General features: G+C 35.2%; 2 protein-coding genes across 2 annotated transcripts; one reads left to right on the top strand and one right to left on the bottom strand.

Moving 5' to 3' along the window:
• The first annotated feature begins 6343 nt into the window (after nt 1–6343).
• On the top strand, nt 6344–8827 carry LOC106295272 (ATP sulfurylase 1, chloroplastic-like). Its single transcript, XM_013731128.1, has 5 exons — nt 6344–6927; nt 7392–7797; nt 7875–8135; nt 8223–8309; nt 8386–8827. Exons 1-5 carry the CDS (start codon nt 6428–6430, stop codon nt 8509–8511), a joined length of 1380 nt encoding a protein of 459 aa, XP_013586582.1. The 5' UTR covers nt 6344–6427; the 3' UTR covers nt 8512–8827.
• LOC106295271 (putative calcium-transporting ATPase 13, plasma membrane-type) lies at nt 8571–12830 on the bottom strand. The gene has a single exon (XM_013731127.1). It carries the CDS (start codon nt 12728–12730, stop codon nt 9653–9655), a length of 3078 nt encoding a protein of 1025 aa, XP_013586581.1. The 5' UTR covers nt 12731–12830; the 3' UTR covers nt 8571–9652.
• Nucleotides 12831–15078: the final 2248 nt, after the last annotated feature.

The following is a 15078-nucleotide window of genomic DNA, read 5'->3' as shown; positions in this document are numbered from 1 at the left end:
AAGTAACATTTCTCTTTTCTTTTCATCAACATTAAAATTCCAACTTGAAGCTACAACCAATTCTCAAACTCCACATGAAGCATAGATATGAATCATGATAGAAATAATGTGAAAATTTTGTGAACATGAATACAGAAGATGGCGTGAGAAGAAGGCTTATAACGATTTTTATTTTATTATTTTTTTTTTTTTAAATCGATTTTTTCATAGATAGAAACTGAATTTTCCAAATATTTTGTTCCCATATTTTTTGGAACTGTTTATTCTTATCCGTAGAACACATTAAATCTGTAGAACCACTACAAGAAAACGTGCACATAACAACGAACATTTACGACGAAAATATTTCGTCGTAAATTTACATGGTCTTTACAACGAAATTACGAGGAATCTAACTTTCGTCGTAAACGCCATGTAAATTTACGACGAACTGATTTCGTCGTAAACTCCATGTAAGTTTACGACGAATGTACGTGGAATGAGAAATACGTCGTAATCATTACATCGACATTACAACGAAGCATGTTACCGTTATATTTAGGTGAAAACGTGTATTCAATGTTTTAGATTTACAGTTAATATGTAGAACTTGGTTTCTACATGTTTTTAGATTTATAGTAATGTGTAGATTTTGATTTCTACAAATTTTAGATTTATAGTAATCTGTAGATTCTGATTTCTACAGATTTTAGAGCGATAGGTTAAGCGCGAAATGTGTATTCTAAATATTTTTAGAATACTATTATTCACGTAGATCATGTATTCTAAACATAGTAGATTTAAGAAAAAAGTGGATTCCATTTTCTACTTCGTAGAATGCGAATTCTACTTTATGTAGAATAGAATATGAAATTATGATTTAAACATTTTTAGAACTAGAAAAAAATACCACTAAGTTCATATAGTTATTTCATCAGTAGTTACTATTTTTTCTAATTTTTTTTTGTTTGTAAAACTATTTATTTAGTTTATTTTCAAAAATAGTAAAGGGTATTAGGGGCAAAAATAGTACAAAATAGAAATTAGTCTAATGGGACATGATTACTATTTTTTCTGACCTAAAAAAAACAATTTCCCCTATTTTGTTTTACTATGTGTAGTTTTTTTTTTTTTGGTGTAACTACTATGTGTAGTTGGAGATTTGTTGTTGTGAATTATTGGAAAGGTAATATTATGTTTAGCCAATAAAATATAATTTTAACCGGTTACAAATAGATGGTTAATTTTTTTATAACATACTACCTTAAGATCCACGCAATTGCGCGGGATGAATGTTATATATAAAAATATTTTTTTATCTATTATTTTTTATTTGTATTCATTTACGTATTATATTATGTATATAATTAAATTAGTTTAAACAAATAAATCGAAACAATACATCTTGTTTATTTATGATATTTTTTTAGTAAATAAATCAAAACAATCATTTTATTTATTTTATATGGTATATAACTAAATTTCAATGATATGAACATAGATATATAATTTATTTAATATAAATATTTCTTATTGAGAATTCATACTCATGTGATAAACACAAAATTTCTAATGTACGATTTTTTTAATGCAAAATTTAAATATTAAGTTTTCAATACTTTTTCAATACAAATTTAGAAATTATCATATTTAAAATATTTTTCCATGTTATGAATGTCTAGTAGATGAGACTTCAGATTCATACAATTTATGATCATTTGTATCTTGTTATTACCAAAAAAAAAAGTTAAACCATTGATCACAAAATTTTAGTGTGAGACATTTAACGTTTTTAGTAATTTATAGTCGTTTAAAAAATTCAAAATATAACATATAAGAAAAAAAAATTTATATTATATGGTTAATATGGTTGTTTAATATCTTTTAATAATATAAAATTAAACAAAAAGAATTAAGATACAAGCATTATTATCAAATATTTATTATTCATAATCATTAATTCTCATATATACCTTAACGATATTAGGTAATTCCGAAACTTTTATTTAAGGAAAGTGCGAGAATATTATTTTATCAAATTAATAGTTAGTTTAATAAAAAGTATAATATAAGTTAAGATAGACCAACATATTTCTCTAAGAATTTTGAATTTCATTCTTATGGTGACACGTGGGTACAAAACAATGTTGTAATGTTTCTAGGGATAACAATCTAAAATATACGAACTTCAAAAATTTCTAATAAATTGAGTCAACTCATCATGAGTTAATTCCACACCAACTCACTTAACCAACACAACAAAACAATTTATCATACCATTACTATCATCAAACTTTTTGGTTTTCCAGCTCCTCTATCCCTTTACTTCCTTGTTTCTCGTTTTCATCGAATCAAATATGGTTTCAGTTTTATAAAGATAAAGATAACACAAAAAACGAAAGAAAGTTAACCAGACAAAAAAAAATTGAAATGATTTGGGAAAATAAAGGATGAGTACATGCTGAGCAAAAATGAATTTTTTTTTTTTTTCGGTGGTGACGGCGATTTCTGTAGGTCTGATGAACATAATCATCCGAGAAAGAAAGATAAAAGATATAAATAAATATATTCGATAAATAAATAAATATTAGGGTTTTTTGTGCAAATAGCAATAAAGTTAAGTGTGTCTTTTTACTCCTTTACGATTTGGGCCTCAACATGACTTCTCATCATTTTCCATATATGCAAATTATGCAAATTTCATAGTTATTGACTAATTTTCATGCAATTCGCTCTTTTTATTACTATATTACTATTTTAATGAAAAAATAGTAATTAAGAAATGTATTGATTACATTAGGCATGGGCATCCAGGATCCCAATCGGGTTTTGCTTTGGTCTAATCGGATTTTGGTTTTTCGAGTTTATCAAAATCAGCTCTATTCGGGTTACATGAAAGTTCGGTTTGGAACCGGTTTGGGTTCTATCGGATTCCGGTCGGGGTTAATAAATCTTCAAAGAACCAGTACAACCTAATGTACCTTTGGGTGGGTCCCAATCGGTTCTTCGATTTAAAAGTACCTGATTTGTACCTACTTTGTAACAAAAACATAAGAAAAATCGGTTCTTCGGTTTTATAGAACATGATTTGTATCTATTTTGTAACTGAAACATAACTAAAATCAATTCAAAAATAAGATAGGAACATCAAACGTTTTCATTCAAAATCAAACGAAAGGTAAAACGAAAACAAAGTTCTCATGAAATGAGAAACACTATTGAATGAAAACAAAACCAAAATCTAAAAATTTCAAGCTTCAACCGCCACCTTCAACCATCAAACTTCATGTAATAGAACCATCAACCTTTGTGTAATAGATAATTATTTTAAATATTCAATAATATCTTATTGTATTTTGGTTGCATATTAGGAATTGAGATCATGTTTGGTACAAGTTCTTTTTTAGGATTCTGAATGTTTTAGATTCTCTCGGATATCCATTTAGGTTCGGTTCGGTTAATATTCATAATCCGAAATACCATAAAACAAGATCTATTCGGTATTTATGGCGGGTTCGGTTCGGTTCGAATTCATTTTTATCAGAACGGATTAGGTTCGGGGTTTCAGATTTGGTTTATTTGCTGAGCCCTATATTACACATATTTAGTTAATAATATTTAAGATAAATAAAATTATTTATAAGATTCATACATTTTGTAGTTAATATTAAGTTGAAAATAATATAAGTTGTATTGATATTTAAAATGATCATATATTTGTGTGATGAGAAAAATGCGTCAAAACAATATTTTTCGTGAAACAGAAAGAGAAGAGTATTTATTTAATCAGGGGCTGATAATTGTGAGAGAAAATCAGGTAGGTCGATCAAGAATGTTTTATTTAACACATGTTGAATGTGGGGATCCCAGCCACCAAGAAACTGATCAACCGTTACATTATCCAACTCTTTAGCTACCTTTAGTTTTACGAATAAATCAATTAGTCAAATGCATCCACGTGCGCCTCATTGTCTATAAGAAAGTTGACATATGAAGAAAATTACACAATTTCGGGGCAGCTTCGATTCAAAGATTAGTCTGGTCAAAACTGATGAGCTTTATAAAAAAAAAAAAAAAAAAAAAAAAAAAAAAAAAAAAAAAAACTGATGAGCTTTATAATCAGTAATCAATCAGTCGGCCAAATTTAAATCTTTTTTATAAGATGAACGGGATGAACATGTACTGCGTCTATTCTGTTTCCTGTGACCCAGTTATTCAATATTGATCCAATCTGCTGCCTACACAATTTTTCTAACGACTAGACTTTATTCTGTAGGTCCTATATTTTCTTAGGATGAGGTTCAAAATATGTTAAATTATTTTCTTATTTAAATAAATCCTTCTCAACAGGATTTGCACTTGTAAATTTTGAATCCTTATTGATAATGTAAGAGTTTTAGTCACTAAATCAAAGTTACCCGCAGTGTCATTAAACTTTTTGAAAACAAGGAAACAAAAAATAAAAATAAACGTTTACAATGATGTAGAAGTAGTATGAAAATCAGTTTAGTGGAACACGTTTTATTTTGTTGTCGATGTACACAAGGATGAAGCGACGGAGAAACACAGGTTTTTGAAGAAAGCTGTACTGTAGTGATTTTCTCATTCATTGCATGTTGTAACTTACAAACATGTCATCACTGTACATAATGTGGTTTACGGATAGAAAGCCAATTCTGAAACTGAAGAACTGTTTTAATGTCGAATAGATTATAAAAGTTCTTGAAGTATGTAGTTTCATAATCAATACAGTGATGACATGATTGTGAGTTTATAAACTACATATATAAGGTTCCATATTCCATAAATCGTCAATCATTCATGAACAATGAAACCTCAAGAAATAAAATTCACCAACGTGAACAAATGGACCATGCATAGTTTAATTTCTGCGGTCGATATATTTTATTTCATGATTTCCATTCATTCGATTTTTAAAAATGAAAAAGTTTTACAAAGGGAAACAAATATTCGTGATGTGAGGTGGCAGTCCGAGTGGTGTAAATATTCTATTAGCAAGTGGTTTTTGTCATAAGCAAATTGATGGTCGAACCTGACCGTATTCTTGGATATATTCAACAGTAGCATCGGTCCACACACTGACCTCACCTTTCCTAACCTTTAATTAAATTTTATTTATTTCATAAACAACAAAAAGTATTAATACTGTAATTAGCCTTAAAATACATCTACTGTGTCAGTTATGTGGATGTTTTTTTTGGACTTTCCCTTGGAATAGGAATATGAAAGAATCGCATTATCTACCATGTGGACACACTTGGAAATTACGGAACAAATGTGTTTTTCTTTTCTCATGTTATGTTTGGTTTACTAAAAATGAATACTGATAAAAAAAATTGAAAACCCTTTCTACAAAAAAAGATAATTATTTTAGTATTGATTTACAATTTTTCAATTATAAAACTTATTATTTAGAGATTTTATGGATTCACGGTTGATGACTTCAAAGGTACTTATACTTAACAATGTATGAAATTTGGTGTCAGTGGTTCTATTTAGTATCTACATTATATCAAATATTTTTTGTAATATTTTCTGTTAATATGTATAAATGTTTAGATAACTAAGTTATATGTTCGAAATCTGAATCACAATTTTTGATATAGAACACATTAATGAATATGTAATAAAATTTCTAAGTTTTTATTGTGACAATCAATTAATGAGCAAAACCAAAATTTTTGGAGTCTTGCAAGATTTTATCACATGATATAATTATATGAATATACGACTTAGTTTATTTTCGTAAGAAAAAATAAATAAATTTATACATGTATATGGCGTTTATCTAATATTTTGAATTTTAATATTGGCAATTCTTCCAAGCAGATTTTTTTTTTAAAAAATTTCTCACAAAAAAAAACATTAAAAAAATCACTAAGATAGATTTCATTAAAGAGCCAAAAGATTTTTCTATCTCTTGCTTTATATATATAAAAATAATAATTTTGAATTATACGTTTTCAAATTTTAATTTTTTATTAAAAAAAATTTTGAATTTTTTTTTTCAAATTTGTTTTTATTTTCTTCATTTTTTAAAAAAAATTAGAAAATGCTTTTTGAAACTAGCTTTAAAAAATTTAATATTTTAAATTTTAAACCCCACCCGAAAATGTCAACTTTTAACTCTAAATCCTAAAGTTCATTAATTAATTTTCAGGGTATAAATGTATATTTACTTATTTAATAAAACATTTTGGGCCATATTTATGACAAAAAAAAATTGGGTATCTAAAGTGTTTCTCTTTTAATATTGATTATAATACTAATTAATATAATTACAGTCCAGGTACATAAACGGTCCTTGTTTACTCTCAAGTCTATAAAAAGCTCCACAAGAACCAAATTTCATTTCCAATTGAATTTGGTAACAAACATTTTCTCTCAAATCTCAACTCGAAAGCCTGAGAGAGAGAGAGAACCTTCGATGGCTTCCATGTCTGCCGTCCTCAGCAAATCCCCTTTCCTCTCTCAGCCTCTCTCCAAATCTCCATCCTCCGATCTCCCCTTCTCCGCTGCAACCGTTTCTTTCCCCTCGAAATCGCACCGTCGCGGCGGAGTAATCCGCGCCGGACTCATCTCTCCCGACGGCGGGAAGCTCGTGGAGCTCGTGGTGTCCGAGCCACGACGGCGGGAGAAGAAGCACGAGGCGGCGGAGCTGCCCCGCGTGGAGCTCACGTCGATCGACGTGCAGTGGATGCACGTGCTGAGCGAAGGCTGGGCAAGTCCGCTCGGAGGCTTCATGAGAGAATCCGAGTTCCTCCAAACTCTTCATTTCAACTCGCTTCGTCTTGACGACGGATCCGTCGTCAACATGTCTGTGCCTATCGTCCTCGCTATTGACGACGAGCAGAAGGCTAGTATCGGCGAGTCCAAACGCGTCGCGCTTGTTGGTTCCGATGGTAACCCCGTCGCTATCCTCAGCGAGTAAGCCTCAGTCATAACTTATCTATGAGCAAGTTGTTTAGTAAAGTAAAGTTCCAAACAATATAGATCTGTGAATTGCTGAAATGCACCACTGTTAGCTCAAAAGTTGCATAAGTTTGACGAATCAAACTTAGGTTATACAGTTCTTTTGTCAGTAGATACGTTTTGGATCTTATGTCTCTACTGAGTTATAGATTCATGATTGAAGTAGGCTTTATAGATCTGATACGCCCCTTTATCTGTCACTCATTTGATAGAGACACTAAAGCTGAATACTGTAAGCTCAAAAGTTACATATGATTGATTACCCTTAGGTTATACAGTTCTTTTGTCAGTACATACATTTTGGATCTCATGTCTCTTCAAATCCTATTTTCTTGTACTGAGTTTAGTCGATTTTATAGATTTAATGATTGAAGTTATATATTCGTTCCTGAATCTTGCTTTTTTGTTTGTTTGATCAGCATTGAGATTTACAAACATCCCAAGGAAGAGAGAATAGCAAGAACTTGGGGTACGACGGCTCCAGGCTTGCCTTACGTAGAAGAAGCCATTACTAACGCTGGAAACTGGCTGATTGGGGGTGACCTTGAGGTTCTTGAGCCAGTCAAGTACAATGATGGGCTTGACCGTTTTAGGCTTTCCCCTGCTGAGCTTCGCAAGGAGCTGGAGAAGCGTGGCGCGGATGCTGTCTTTGCTTTCCAGCTTAGGAACCCAGTTCACAACGGTCATGCACTTCTTATGACCGATACTCGGAGGAGACTTCTTGAGATGGGATACAAAAACCCTATTCTTTTGCTTCATCCGTTAGGAGGGTACACAAAGGCTGATGATGTTCCTCTAAGTTGGAGGATGAAGCAGCACGAGAAGGTATTATTGACTGTGTTGAGAGAAACAACATTTGCTGTTTTGTTGAAATGCTAAATGTGTTATAATTCTAAATACAGGTGCTAGAGGACGGTGTTCTTGATCCAGAGACTACAGTAGTTTCGATATTCCCGTCTCCTATGCATTATGCTGGTCCAACCGAAGTGCAGTGGCACGCAAAGGCGAGAATCAATGCCGGTGCAAACTTTTACATTGTGGGTCGTGATCCAGCCGGGATGGGTCACCCAGTTGAAAAACGTGATCTCTACGATGCTGATCATGGAAAGAAAGTACTAAGCATGGCCCCTGGACTTGAAAGACTCAATATCCTTCCTTTCAGGGTACATGAAAACCCAATTCAAAAGTTCCACACTTTTTTGTATTTTTTGGGAGTGTTGGGAGATCTGATTTATTGGTTTCTATGTCAGGTTGCTGCATATGACAAGACACAAGGCAAAATGGCTTTCTTTGATCCCTCGAGGCCTCAAGATTTCTTGTTCATCTCCGGCACTAAGGTAAATTCACTACTTCCCAACACTAACCTTACATTGTTACATTTTTCATGGTTTACTTATAAAATCATTCTCTCAGATGCGCACATTGGCCAAGAACAAAGAAAACCCTCCAGATGGATTCATGTGCCCAGGTGGATGGCAAGTTCTTGTTGATTACTATGACAGCTTGACTCAAGCAGGTAAACTACCGGTTCCGGCCTAAGACAAAGACAGAGACAAAGAAACTGTCTATGATTCGTTTCAAACTGTATCTGCTTTGTGTTGTGGACCTTGAGGCAACAGTTGTATAGGAGAAGCCTATATATAAACAATCTGGCCGGACCTTTTTTTTTCAAAATAAATTACATAAAAGACTGTTTTTCCTTTAGGAAAGCTGTAATATTTGATCAAACCACCGTCTGGTGAAAACTTGTACCATATGAAACGATTGTGTTTATATGAAAACAAACAAGAAGCAGTTTTGCTATTTCTATGCAACTTTTCAAAGTTGTGGAGTAGCACTTGCATGTTTACATGAATGCAAACTCTTTGCTGAAATGTCTGAAAGAAAACCTGAAGTTGATCATTTTGGTAAATATTTTATGTAAAGAGGTACAACTGGTAACTTGCTACTGTAGAATGCACAATCTTGAATCAAAATGTGATTACGACATCTGACTCAGATTCTCTTAGAAATAAACCACCTTTGAGATGTTAATTTGCCCTTTTATTTGCCCAATGATCTCTTTTTCTTTTTCCCTTCCTAGTCATGTGACAATAGTGCAACAACTCTCGTGATTTGTAACTGAATCTTTCCCAGTTAGAAGCTGAAAAATGTTCATCAAAGTCAAATCTTGATTCCAGCTGATGAGGTGAATCCAAACGGGCTCATGATGAGCCATAAGGCTATTCTCATCTGCCTAATAGATGCTTTTACCAAGGTCTTGGCTATTTCGTGACATTGAAAAGTCTAGAGGAAATCGGTGAGTGCAGAATCAAGGAAAACACCTGGCGAAAAAAATGTCTTCCCCGTTGTTAAAACACCACCTTCAAGATCTTCAAAGGTAAGATGGTTCATGGTGTGATGCAAAAGTCTGTGTCTTCTTGTGAAAACTTTTACCTATCCAACTTGAATATGCCCGGTTAACTACATTCCAGAAGAGAGTCCATGTTCATGTATCAGAACATGCCACAGATTCAAATGTTAACCCCTTGTAAAAAGATTTTAATCTAAATTTATCACTATATATATAAACAATATGTAAAGAATTCAATGTTATTCAAATAATACTAGGAGAAAAGAAACAAATAGTTACTTCAAATCCCATGCACAAATCAAATCCATTTCTACATAAAAGAGCTTCTCATGATCTCTTCTTCCATTTCAAGTAGCTAAAGAAGTGCTTCTCCGGTACCGGAACACACTTCACCAACCATCCAATCGGCCACGACGCAGCCCCTATCGCCACGCAAACTCCCCACTGACCCCAATTCAACATCTCAGTATCAGCAAATCTCTTGAGGAACTCAACCATCACAACTTGCAAAACCACAGTCACCACAATAATCCCAACGAAGAGCCTGTTCTTGTGTAGCCCTTCAAACACATTCTTCTTCTCAAGACTCCTCGCGTTAAACTCATTAAACACTTGACACAACACAAACGTATTGAATATCCAAGTGTTCTTCACTCTCTCCGTCACATCAAAAACCTCCTTCCCTCGAAACTGAAACACCAACAACACAGCGATCTGGTAAACCGCTTGAGCCAACAGATTCCTCCACATGACGTTCGTAATCAAAGGCCCGGTTCGACCGACCGGTTTATTCTTCATAAGATCGTTACTCGGCTTCTCTGTAGCTAAAGCCAACGCGCCGAGCGTGTCCATGATCAGATTCACCCAAAGCAACTGAACCGCCGTCAACGGAACTTCGCCGGCGGAAACAGCCGCGACGAAATTGATCACGAGAGCCGCCACGTTGACGGTGAGCTGGAACTGGATGAACTTCTGGATGTTGTTGTAAACGCATCTCCCCCATTTCAAAACGGTCGCGACGGAGGCGAAGTTATCGTCGAGGATCACGATGTCGGAGCTCTCTTTCGCCACCTCCGTGCCTTGGATCCCCATCGAGAGTCCGATATCAGCTTCTTTCAACGCCGGTGCGTCGTTTGTTCCGTCGCCTGTAACCGCCACGACGTGACCTAGCTCTTTGAGGCATTTCACCATCAAGAGCTTATCGAACGGTGAGGATCTCGCCATCACTTTGATCCTTTCGACTTTCTCTAATCGTTGTTGCTGAGTGTAGCTTCGAAACGCTTCTCCATCTAACACGGCGTCTTCGTTCGTCTCGTCTTCAGGTATTAAGATCCCACACTCTACAGCGATTGCTCTCGCCGTGAAAATATTATCTCCCGTGATCATTTTGATGTTTACTCCAGCGAGTTTACAATCCTCCACGGCTTTTTTGACTCCTGGTCGACACGGATCTTTGATTCCGATGATTCCAAGTAAGGTGAGATTCTCTTCTTTTAGCTTCTTCGTCTCGTTGTTATCGTTACGTTCTGAATACGCAAAGGCGATGCAGCGGAGGGACTTAGCTGCCATTGATTGAATGATCTTCTCGAACTTAACCTTATCGTCTTCTTGAATCTCTTTCGCGACTCCATAGCCATCGTAGAACGTACAACACATAGCTAGAATCTTCTCAGCAGCTCCTTTCCAGTGAACTGTGATCTCTCCTCTCTTCTTGATCAGTACACCACTTCTCTTTTTCTCTGAGTTAAAAGCTTCAAAGTGAAGAACCTCGTGTTCTCTCAACACTTCCTCCATATCCATCTTCAGCTCCTCAACCGCCCAGCTTAATATCGCTTTCTCCGTCGGAGAACCGGAGAATTCGTACTCAGATGAGTTAGAGTCAGCCTTAAACACACTTCCTGTAGTGTTCATTGCAACTCCTTGGTGAAACAATTCAAGAACTGTCCGAGACAGAGAAGAAGAAGCGTTTCTTGATTCTAAACCGGACCAGAACTCGGTTACCTTCATTTGGTTAAGCGTCAAAGTCCCGGTTTTATCGGTACAGATAGTGGTAGCAGACCCCATTGTCTCACAAGCAGATAGCTTCCTCACCATAGCTTGATCTTTCATCATTCTCTTCATCGAATACGCTAATGTTAATGTCACAGCTAATGGTAACCCTTCAGGTATCGCAACCACTATAATCGTAACCGCAGCCGCAACCATTTCAACAACCGCGTTCACGATTTCATCGCTTTTCGTCTTCTTACCATTATACTCGCGGTTGCCGCTCTCGTCTTTCGTGCTTCCAGTGAAATAACGGACTAAAAGAACAAGAAGAACCAAGAAAGCTACGAGTAAACCGACCTTACCTATAGACGAAGTGAGCTTGTTGAGACGGGTTTGCAACGGAGTTTGTTCGGTTGTGTCGCGGGAGATGTGACTCATCATTTGTCCCCAAGCTGTGTTCATCCCAACGGAAGTAACCACCATTTTACCAAACCCATCAGCGATTTTAGTACCGGAGAACAAGAATGTGTTTCCGTTTAGGTTTACCTCGATTTGGTCGCTCTCTCCGGTCATGCTTGATTCGTCTACATGCAGCGAATGTCCTTCAACGAACACTCCATCCGCTGGAACTTGGTCTCCGATGTTTAAACAAACGATATCTCCAACGACGATATCAAAAATCGAGATCTCTTGGCGACGTCCGTTTCTTACGACATCTATCTTGATGTTGCTACTTACTTTGGAGAGTTTGTCGAACTGTCTGCTCTGTCTGAAGTTGCTGACCGCAGAGACGGCTACCACCAAGAAAACCGCTACGAATATGCTTCCTCCATCGTACCATCCTTCTTTCAGTCCGTGCTCTTTGATCCCAAACCCGAGTGAGAGCGTTGCGCAGCCGAGAAGGATGAGAATCGTGAGATCTTTGAAAGCTTTCACCACAAAATTGATGAGACTCTTCGATGGTGGTCTGGTGTAAGTGTTGGAACCGAACATTGAACGCCTACGTTGAATCTCATCGGCTTCTTCGTTGATCCCTAGACGCGTGTTAGTCTTGAGAGCTGAGACTAAGCCATCAGTACCACCAAGAGACTCGAGTTTCTCTTGGTTCTTGTTCTTCACGAGATCGTTTAGGGTTTCTTTATCGATCGTGAAGTCTCCTTGAGTTTCTTTATCGATCGTGAAGTCTCCTTGATGATGGTCAATATCAACGGCGGTGTAGGAAATGGAGCGTGGAAACAAACCTGGTTTTCGGATGGTGTGTTTGGCGCAGTTGAGGATAGTTCTTGAGCTGTAAATCTTGATGAATGCTTGATGCCATTTCTTGCTTGATGTGCTTAGGGTTTTGGGGAGTTCCAGGAGAAACTTGACTCCCACACTATTGCCCTTCTTTGCATGGTCAGAAACTTGTGTTGCCATTGATTCTGATATTGTTAAAACTGGAGTTGCTAAACCGAAAACAAGAAAAATAACCAGAAGCTATAAATTTCTCTGTGGCAGCGATTGATTGAATATCAAGGCAAAATGAAAGCTGATGTAACGATGTCAATGCAATCTGCATTGCATTTATAAAGAGTTAAAGAGTCGGTTTTTCATCATCCACGAAGTTTCCTAGTAATACCAACGAAAATCACCTTCGTACAAAAACTGTTTCCTTATAACTCGTTCCATAAGTCAAGTATTAAACTGTACATTAAATGGAACAGTAAAAGTTAATTCAAATAATTATTATAGTATATAAATTAAAAAAATAGAAATAAGATAAAATTTAAATAAATTTAAATCAATGGTCAACATTATGAAGCAGTAAACCAAACCATATAAAATTAAATTATTTACTAATAGAACAAATATGATTTGATCCAAGTGTAGATCGTAAAGTTTATGAGAAGTAGGGCTCTGCAAATAAAGCGAACCTGAAAACCCGAACCGAATTCAATCCGATAAAAATTAATCTGAACCGATTCGAACCCGACATAAATACTGAATGGATCTTGTTTTATGGTATTTTGGGTCATGGGTATTATCTGAACCGAATCCGAACCTAAATGGATACCCGATAGAATCCGAAACATTCAAAATCCCAAAAAAAATAACTTATACCAAACATGATCTCAATTTCTAATATGTATCCAAAATACACAAAGATATTATTGAACATCTAAAATAATTATCTATTACATGAAGGTTGATAGTTGAAGGTGGCGGTTAAAGCTTGAAGTTTTTAGATTTTGGTTTTTTTTTTCATTGAATAATGTTTAAAATAATTATTTATTACATGAAGGTTGATAGTTGAAGGTGGCGGTTGAGCTTGAAGCTTTTAGATTTTGATTTTGTTTTCATTGAATAATGTTTCTCATTTCATGAGAACTTGGTTTTCGTTTTATGTTTTTATTTATTGGTTTTTATTTTATCAATAACTATGTTTACCTTTCGTTTGATTTTGAATGATCACGTCTGATGTTCTTTTCTTATTTTTGAATCGATTTTACTTATGTTTTGGTTACAAAATATGTACAAATTAGGTATTTTAAAGCCGAAAAACAAATTTTACTTATATTTTGGTTAAAAAAGTAGATACAAATCAAATATTTTTAAACCGAAGAACCGATTGGGACTCAAACCCGAAAGTACATCGGATTGTACCGGTTTTTTGAAGATTTACTAACCCCGACCTGAACCTAACATAACCCAAACCGATCCTGAACCGAATTTTCAAATAACCTGAATGAGTCTGGTTTTGATAAACCCGAAAAACTGAGATCCGATTGAACAAAACCGAAATCTGATTGGGACCTCGAATGCCGTGCCTACTGAGAAGCATGTCCACATTAACCGTTTCGAGTTTTCTCAGGAACAACACGTGTATCTACTACGAACGAGGCTAGTATGGACCTGACATGTTTTATTTAGCCGTTATGGTCAACTTGACAACATTTTGATTTAGTACTCAATATGCATGGTTTCACAATATAGGATATGCAGTTCAATATTGCGTAACTGCGTATGGTCTTTGTTTAGGTTTAGTATCTAACATTAGTTTCAATAGAAAATAATTGAGGGCAAGTCCGCGTATTGGTATATCGACATGCCTACTTGTACCGTACATGTACCCATTCACATTCTTTGATTAGTGAGTAATTGATAATAATATAAATTAATTATCTTCCCATCCTTTTGGAGTGTTTGAACCGTGTCGACTTCGAATTCATCCTAAATTGTATTGACTGCGATCCTAGTTTGAGCTCTGCTTGTCGGCTTCTCATTTCATTCATATGTTGATCACATACTTAATAATATTAAGAACCACGTATATGTTCAAATGATGTCTATAGTGGCTTCCACACAACTACTCTAGGTGTCACATGTGTATCAAAAGAACTAAGTAGACAAAAATATGTTGTCGTGGCTTTTTCTTGGGACTTAATAATAATGTTTTAGCTGTCGTTCGAGCCTGTATAAGTCTACCGTAAACATTTTTTGAAATGTGTGTTTCACATTTTTCTTCATCAAACTATATCTTATTTCCTAGACCCATAATAGATATTTCTTTTTGAAGAATAAAAGATTAAACCCGGATCTATTAAAGACACGTACCTAATCTTCGGGGGAGGTGCAACCCACGGATAGATCCTCACCCGGGTATTCAAATGGACCGAAATGCAGTAGCCCATATCTGTGTAAAGTGACAGGTGGATCGAACCTGAAATGTGGTGACATCCAAATCTTTCTCCTTACCACTTGACCACAAGCTCCCGGTCTACCCA

This window comes from Brassica oleracea, chromosome C5 (genome assembly GCF_000695525.1).
Source record: "Brassica oleracea var. oleracea cultivar TO1000 chromosome C5, BOL, whole genome shotgun sequence".
In the NCBI taxonomy this organism is placed as follows: domain Eukaryota; kingdom Viridiplantae; phylum Streptophyta; class Magnoliopsida; order Brassicales; family Brassicaceae; genus Brassica; species Brassica oleracea.
This window is presented reverse-complemented; position numbering and strand designations above follow the sequence as displayed.

Excerpts from the sequence above, each read along its gene's own strand:
- LOC106295271 (XM_013731127.1), bottom strand. The coding sequence starts at position 12,730 with ATGGCAACACAAGTTTCTGACCATGCAAAGAAGGGCAATAGTGTGGGA.
- LOC106295272 (XM_013731128.1), top strand. The coding sequence starts at position 6,428 with ATGGCTTCCATGTCTGCCGTCCTCAGCAAATCCCCTTTCCTCTCTCAG. Across the intron at positions 7,798-7,874 it reads GGATGAAGCAGCACGAGAAG|GTGCTAGAGGACGGTGTTCT; the intron begins GTATTATTGACT and ends TTCTAAATACAG. Across the intron at positions 8,136-8,222 it reads TCAATATCCTTCCTTTCAGG|GTTGCTGCATATGACAAGAC; the intron begins GTACATGAAAAC and ends TTTCTATGTCAG.